This window comes from Podarcis filfolensis (genome assembly GCF_964270895.1).
Source record: "Podarcis filfolensis genome assembly, contig: HAP1_SCAFFOLD_453, whole genome shotgun sequence".
Taxonomy (NCBI): domain Eukaryota; kingdom Metazoa; phylum Chordata; class Lepidosauria; order Squamata; family Lacertidae; genus Podarcis; species Podarcis filfolensis.
In genome coordinates, this window is record NW_028149225.1 from 4,904 (window position 1) to 13,210 (window position 8,307).

At 45.6% G+C, this 8,307-nt stretch overlaps 1 protein-coding gene across 1 annotated transcript; it reads right to left on the bottom strand.

The window, feature by feature from the left end:
• Positions 1 to 494: 494 nt before the first annotated feature.
• On the bottom strand, positions 495 to 6,415 carry LOC310755136 (arylacetamide deacetylase-like 3). The gene is made up of 4 exons (XM_083631823.1): positions 5,785 to 6,415; positions 4,827 to 5,043; positions 2,147 to 2,210; positions 495 to 1,498 (listed from the first exon to the last, which is right to left on the bottom strand). Exons 1-4 carry the CDS (start codon positions 5,959 to 5,961, stop codon positions 727 to 729), a joined length of 1,230 nt encoding a protein of 409 aa, XP_083487949.1. The 5' UTR covers positions 5,962 to 6,415; the 3' UTR covers positions 495 to 726.
• Between the last annotated feature and the right edge of the window lie 1,892 nt (positions 6,416 to 8,307).

Consider the following 8,307-nt stretch of genomic DNA (forward strand, 5'->3'; position numbering starts at 1 on the left):
CCATGCTATTAGTCACCAGGCAGTTCTGGTGGCCCAAGGTGGCCCACTTTTGGAGGTTTACATCAATACAAATGACAGAATCGATAAAATATGTGAACTAAGAGGCTTTCCTTTGATATATTTTTTAAGCAGAGGAATCTTCGAAAGTTGATCAAATCATAGATCTTATTCTAATTGCCTCTACTGACTTTTGTGTAGTGTTTGCTGCCACCCTGGTTTCCAGACCCTTGATCAGCCCATTCTCCTTCCTCAGCTTATCAATTATCCTAATTAAATTGTAGTGCCCAGAACTGGACACAGTTCTCCTGGTCAAGGCAAAATGGAGTGGAACTATTACTTCTCTTGATCCGGACACTATAATTCTGTTGATTCAGCCTAGAACAGCATTAGCAGTGCAGATTTCCAGGTAACGAATGTGTACTAAAAGGAAAATGGAAGAGGAAATGTTCATAAAATGCATATATTAGTGAATATAATATAGAAAACCAATATAATAGAACAAATTGCTTGTAGTCCATACAAAGTAAACATGTTTCTTAGGGGAATTTCACATTAAACTGCTGATGAATTTTCATGAGGAATTCCCCGCTGCCCCAAAGAACCACATATTTCTACAGAATTGTGAAGAACTGAAAAGAAGATTGGAAAAATGAGAAACTATCAGAAATTGACGTTGGCAGATTGTCCCCTCTTTATGAATGACTCACAAATTCAAGGGATTTCCTCTCATAAGTTTTTAACAAAGTCTACGATGCTGTCCATTAATTCAACTGCAGCAGGGAATGCAAAGATGAATCCTTTGAAGAAGTTTATCAACCCATGAAACCCGTTCTCAACATGGAACCAGCTGACTTTCACCCCATTGTCCTCCAGACGTTTCTTGTACAGCAGTATATCGTCTCGTACTACGTCGTACTCGCAGCTCACAATTAGGGTTTCAGGAAGCTTCTGGATGACAGAGTCCTCAGCAAAAAGGCAAGAATAGCCTACTAAAGCCTCTTCCAATTGCCTATAGACATCAGGTTCATAAGGAGCAAGTGGGACTTGTTTGTAGCCTCTCCCCTTAAATCTCTGTGGAAGGTTGTCTGGACTCACCCACTTCCCATATTTCAGCCTCATTGAATCTGGCACATGAGAGCCCTTCAGGACCTGGCCTAACAAAGAAGTGTCTTTTCCAATATACTTCAATCCCAAGTAAGCAACACTTTCCCGGAACAGGATGGGCATTAAACTGTTCTGCTGATAGGAAGGCAGGTTGAAGTCCATAACCTGTGTATTAGGATAGATGAGCACTTGAGCTTGTAGCTTTGGAAGGTCTGATCTCTCCACCAATTTCTGGGCAACAATACAAGCATAATTGCCCCCCGCACTGTCCCCACTAACGATGATCTTGGAAGGATCCACCCCATGGGAAGCTGCATTTTGAATTAAGTGTATGGTAGCAGCAAGGCAGTCCTTGTACTGAGCGGGAGGAAGATGCTCAGGAGACAGGCGGTAGCTGCAGAATAAAAGAGAAGCAAAGAGGTAAACTTCCAGAATCTTTTCCAAACACATTCATGATCACATAGAATTAAAAGAAGAGCCTGCTGGATCAGTTATAGCAGATATAATGCAGGTGAAAGTCAGCTGGCTTATGCCCTTAAAAAACTGACTTTACCAGCTAGCAAAAGAGTGTAGGGAACGCTGGGGAAGCAGAACCCTGCAGGCTTGCATCCAGCTGGTGGAAGACCATTTGCCAGTTGCAACTTTCCCTCCTCCTCCTGTTTAGATGCAGGGGGCGTTTCCCAGTCTCTTCCTGATTATATGTTTAAAAGCCCTAACTGAACATTAGCCCCACTCCCGGATTGATTCCAGGCTGGATCTGGGTTGGGTGGTCTCCAAGTTGAGGCTGATCTGGAGGCCCTGGTTAGGGGTGCTGTGCAAGGCCTTATGCCCAGTTCATAGTCCCCCCACGGAAGCGAGCGTGTTCATGTCTTAAGCACCTGAAGCACTGATTTTCAATCATAGAACAGAATGTTGACAGCTTTCATGGGGAGCCTCTTTGTCCTGCAGGGAATATGGCCAGGGATGCCAGCCTGAAATACAGCAGCATGCTGGGCCCCTACACGCTTTCCCTATGAAAGGCCATGGGGTTGTGTTTACTTACCCAACAGACACAACCACTGAATCACTCTCCTTGGCAATCTTGCTGCAGACATCTTCGTAGAATGCTAGCAAGTTGGGAGGGAAATTCAAAATTGGAAAGCAATTATGTGGAAGATACCTTTGGCTTCCATTGCTCTACATGAGGGGTCAGCAACCTTTTTCAGCCGTGGGCCGGTCCACCATCCCACAGACCATGTGGTGGCCCAGATTATATGGGGGGGGGGGATTAATGAATTCCTATGCCCCACAAAAAAAACCCAGAGATACATTTTAAATGAAAGCACACATCCTACTCTTGTAAAAACACCAGGCAGACCCCACAAATAACCTAGAGATGCATTTTAAATAAAAGGACACATTCTACTCATGTAAAAACACGCTTATTCCCAGACCTTCAACGGGCCGGATTGAGAAGGTGGTTGGGCTACATCCAGCCCACAGTCCTTAGGTTGGCTACCCCTGCTCTACATGCTGTAAGACTGCAGCTCCCAGGAGTCACAGGCAGGAATGTATGAATCCTTTCTCATTTTTCCACACTTACCTTCCGTTCTCTACCTGCCCAGGGTTTCCAGCAACTGCTAGGCAGAAGCACTGCTGCCTCCAATCTTGCCTTAAAAAGAACATTTTTGCAAAGAAATCTTCCCTTACATAAGATATTGGTACATGCAATATTCACTGACATAAGCCTTTTTATGCATCGTGCACATCCCATTGCTAGAGTGCTGCGTTGTAAGTGTCAGAGACTGACTTTGGGTTCACATATTGCTTCACAAGATGCAAAATAAATAGGTTCCCATATAAAAACAAAATGAATCAAATTACAACCTCCCCCCCCAAAAAAAAATATCTCCACCTGGCAGAGTAACAAAGGCTGGCAGTTTGCTGCTTCAGAATGTGGGGGGAGATGCCCTGGAAGAGGTTACTAGAGTAGAGCTCTCAGAGGAATCTTTGCTGCACAGCGAGGGGGGAGGGGAGGATGCCCAAATTCTCCTCACAGCAGGATGGAGGAGAATGTGAAAATGCTAAGTAAGGGGGAAAGGGGAAGGACCGGATCTTGTCTCCCTTTGTGCTGTCTGAGAAACGGAAACTCAGACTGAGCACGTCGTATCGGAGAATGACAGGTGTTTGCCACATAAATCTTCCAGAGGCTCATTAATTCTTACCGGAGCTGTTTGTCTGCCTGAGATCATTACACACAGATCCATGAATTGCAAGCTTTCATTTACTTAACATGTTATCGTTTGTATTCATATTTGCAAACCTATTGCAATTTTCAGAGACAGGAAAAACAGGAAAAAGAAACTTGTTGTAAGAAACTCCCAAATTCCACCTTAGAAGAAATCTGTCTAGCCGTTGAAGTGAGGGAGCATGGGAGTTGTATTCCAGGAAGCAAGATCTTGGAGGGGCACAGGTGCCCCTATTCCCCCAAATATGAATGTCTGTAGCAATAGCAAGCTCTTGCAAGAGGTTGTGTCACCAGTATCCTGACTCCCAATTTCTTCATGTGTAACTTGATCCTAGCCTTCCTTCCTCCCACAGTTCCTGCTTCATAGGCTGTTGCAATGGAAGGCTACTGAATGGGACTTGTTAACTGCCAACCTGTTACATTGCAATTGGTCTTGCGAGACGAAACCTGGTGCAAGTCCAGTTCTCTCAACCACTCATATTGTCCCTAAGAGATGGGAAAGAGCCATTCTGGATTAGGCCAAAGGCCCAGCCAGCCCAGCCTTGTGTTCTCCCCAAGGCCAACCAGGTGTCAGCAGGAAGCCCACAAAGAGAGCCTGGCTGCAACAGCACTCTGCTCACCTGCATGGGGAAATTTCGGGCGTGATGGCAGGCAATTTGGGGAACTCTGATAAGGAGTTTGTTGCTTTGTGTTTCTGAAAGTGGCACTGCTATTTGCCAACTTGTAAAATTGTGATTGGTTTTCTGAGATGGAAACCTGGCGGAGGTCCAGTTTCGGGTTACGGGTTTCGGAAAGTTGACCTATGTATTAATTATCGCTATGTATAAATTAGCACATGTGGGTGTGGTGGGTGAGTGTGGGATTTGGTCAGGTGAAAATGAGGGGGTGGCCAGGGGTGGGAGGGTGGCTGGGTTGGTAAGCAGAGCAATCAGGAACAGCAACCTATTAGATACATATTTGTGAACCTATTTGAGGTTCTATGAAATCAAGTGTTATATGAATTTTATGAAAGGAATGAGTCAGTATCAGCAGTGGGGGGCATCTGTCCCTCCCCCAGGGGCTGCTTGCTGGAGTGCAGCTCCCCGGTTCCCTGACCATTGACAACTAGAGACGTAGGATCTGGGAAGCCATGACAACAAGAGGGTCCATGTCCATAACTTAACAAATGCAAATCCAAAGCACATGTGTGCCCCTTGACTCTTCAGGAACTACCACCAACACTCTTGTATTTCAGCCCTGTAAACCTCTCTTCCAATGATATCTGAAGCACTTCTACCCAGAAAGGAGATTCCAACTAAACATTAGGAACACCTTTCTGATGGTAAGAGTTGTTTGACAGGGAACCGCCTCGCTTGGGAGGTGGCGGACTCTCTTTGACTGGAGGTTTGACAATAGAGGTTTCACACCATTTCTAGGATTCTACATCGGCTTATTTGAGTTCAATGGGGCTTGCCTCTAGGTAAGTGTTCATAGGCTCACAGCTTTAGTCTCTTACCGATGCTCCCAACCATCCCAGCACCTCCATGGAAGAACACAAATCCTTTCCTTGGGCCAGCAGATGGTGTTTTGGGCTGATAAACCCTCACAGGCACCCCGTCGAAATGCAGATCTTTGGCAGAGAGGCTGGGATCCGCTCTTGGATTCCAGAAATTCTGGAGGAAGCGGATAACGGCAACCTGTCTGCAGACACCCAGCAGTTCAAGACACTTCCCCTGTTGGGCAAAGGAAAAGTCTCATGAAAATAGTGCCCACATTTGCAACCTATTCACAATAGGTGGTATCCAAATAAGTCCTATTTAAAGTAGACCCATGGAAATGAATGAGCACATGTTAGCCAAGTCCATTAATTTCAATTGGTCAGCTTAGAATTGGTCACCCCAACCCAAACACCCACCAAGATACAGAGGCAAAAGAAGCTGGGAAACAAGCTAAGCTTTGGAGAAACAATCCACAATCTCCTTGCTTGCCTATGAGGCAATGTTGCTGAAGAAACCATGTTGTAAAGAAAACATGGCTTTGTGTGAATAATTTATTTCTCTCTATGTGTGTCTTTCTATAGGCTGAAAGGAAGCCCTTGTTGAATGTGATAATATCTTCATCGCATCATCATCAAGTGAATTCATTATGCATGTTGGATTAAGCAGTATTTGAATAATCTAAATATATAAACTGTTATTATTATTCATTAAATATACTGCCCTTTATGAAATGATCTCAGGGTGGTTCACAGCAAAAAAAATTAAGATAAAAACGCAAAATACACAATGAAAGCAAGAACAAAGCAAACCAATAACACCTTTAAAAGATATAGAAATGTTTTTGCCTGGTGCCAACAGATACGTATTATTAAATCTAATAATAATAATAATAATACATTTCTTAATCACCTTTCCCATAAGAACATAAGAAGGACCTGCTGGCTCAACTAATGGCTCATCCAGTCCCCAACTTACCGCAGTGAATGCCATTATGGCAAGACAGTGAAGACCTCGAAGCTTTAATGGACTGTCAAATCCAGGTGGAATTTCACTCTTGGAAAGATCATAGTAAATCGCCCAGGAGAGAAGAGACAGGAAAGGAATCCCTATAACTCCAATCAACCCCAGCAGCAGGCTCTGAAGAAGCTCCATTTCTCCGTTCCAAAGAGTGAGACGCAAACACTGAGCCTAAACTGTCAGCATTTGCTGCTGTTTAACTCCACCAGTGGTATCTATACACAGCCGGTTGTAGGTTGGTTGATGAACTGTTTCACAATTAGAACACAGACTTCCATGTAGATGTGATATCCATCAGAATACCAAGAACAATTTTATGGGTCAGGTTGGCACAATTTGTGTTGCCCTATTCAGGAATTTCTAGTCCAGTCACCGAACCATCCAGCTGCATGTAAAGCTCTTCAATTTTACATGCCGTGGGTGTTTGTTGACTGAAGTTCAAAACATCACCACACAGCTTAACCCAATAGTCAGGAATGGTGGGAGTTGTGTGCACTTCCTGGCCCAAGATTTCCAAGGCTTCCGACATGAGTCCTATTCCTACCTAAGACCCAGGATATTCAAGTCATGGGCTCTGGACTTCCAGTTTTACCGCCACCATTTGAAGGAGTGCAGGATCAACTCTCTGGAGAGGTCCTGAGCTTTGAGAGGCAAAAAGAGGTTACGCTAGGGCAACAGTGAACCTTATAACCCGAGGAGTTAAATCCTCGGTGCTGGGGGGCTGGCTGTGTTCAGAGGCGTCTCTCCTGTGTGCACACCGGACCTGTCAAGGTTCAGCAAGGACGCAGGATTGAAGATACAAATGCTAGGATCCATTCTGACCTGCAAAGCGATGCCACAGGCTCCGAAAGGTGAAGCGGGAAAGCATTCCGAGGCTGAAGATTAAACCCCCACACCCCAAAACAAAAGAAAAAGCAGAACAGAAGCAAAAGAATAAGGAGGTACAGGGGAGAGTTATAACAATTTGGGAGCTAAGGAAATCCTTCCTGACGCTGGTGGAGAAAATGACGCAAGGGAAAAAATCGGTATGCGTGAGTCAGCGTTTTAAAAAGAAAGTCTGCTGAGTAACAAGAAGGAAAAGAGTCTCAGCTCCTAGAAGGGCTAAAGAGACAAAATAAAGCTAAACAAATAAATTTAATTGGGAGATATAGGACAGTGTTACAAATACCCGTGAAACTCAGTACATTTGTGAGAAACTCAGTGATGCGCAGCGTAAATTAATAATGCAGAGTTTTAAAGAATAAAATCTTTACTGAATTAAAATAAACTTCTTCATAAACAACATGGTTCCAAACAGTTTGACTGAGATTACCTACTGTCAGGGAACTGACATCGGAGTGAGAGGCGGAGGCAAGGCTCCCAAGCGATGCTGGAGAAGGGCCCAGCAGGGAGAGAGGCAACTCATCGGCTGGGGAAGGAAATCAACGTAACACCAGGGATAAAGGGGGGCAGATGGGGGAATCGGCGAGGGGGCTCCAGGACTCCTCGCCGGAGACCAGCGGGGAGAGCACGGGTCCTCCGCTACCCACACCCACCCTGCGCAGAAGACTTCCGCGCAGGGAAAGTAGGCGTAGACTTTGCGTCGAAGAACTTCTTTGCTGAAAGAAGTTCAAGAAACGCCCACTGACGGATTCTGCTAGCGACTGAACAGCCACGAAGTGAATGGCTGTCCAGACAGAAAAGGTTTAACCAGGCAACCTAGCCTAGAGTGGCAGTAACTTACACACGAGCAACCCCTAAAACCATTACAGCAATCCGTCAGTCACTGACGTTGCTTGTGCACAGCGACAGGCAGGGCAGCATAATGAGTCAAACCGGAGAAGCCGGTGCCACGGAGCGAGCAGCTGGAGTGCAAAATCTGGTGGAGAGGAACCGAGATTTGGAACAGCATGTGGCTCTCCTGACGGCGCGGCTGGACGAACGGCGAACTCAGGATGCCAAGGTCAGACCCACCCCCATCGCAAGGAAGGTACCGGGACTGGTACACAAGTTTGGGGGGAAGCCCCAGGACTACAACGCGTTCCGAATGGAAATAGAGTACGCTTTGGAACTGCAGCATGATGACTTTGCTGATGATGGGGAGAGGATTATTAATATCACTTCATGCAAAGAAAAAAAGGGTTTTTTCCTCCACCCCCCCTTTGTTCCAAACCTACAGTCTCCTAGTGGTGATTCATCAGAAGATTTACTTATCCATCCGTCACTCCCGGTCACAGAGATCCATTAATCAGCAGTCTTATCTGTCGAGCTTTACTTGATGTATGTGCTTCAGTTTCATTTCCAATCGTATGTTTCCAATTATAATTCCAAGCTGAAGCAACCAGCACGCGCTAATTGGAATCGGCGTCAGGAAGATCTGACTTCACCGAGGGCTCATGCCAAGTGTTCGGCACCCCTAGCTCTCGGATCAGGGGGTGCATTGTGAACACCGCTGGCAAGACAGGGCCCCCCACCTCCTGGGGGGTAGGAAGGCTGCATACT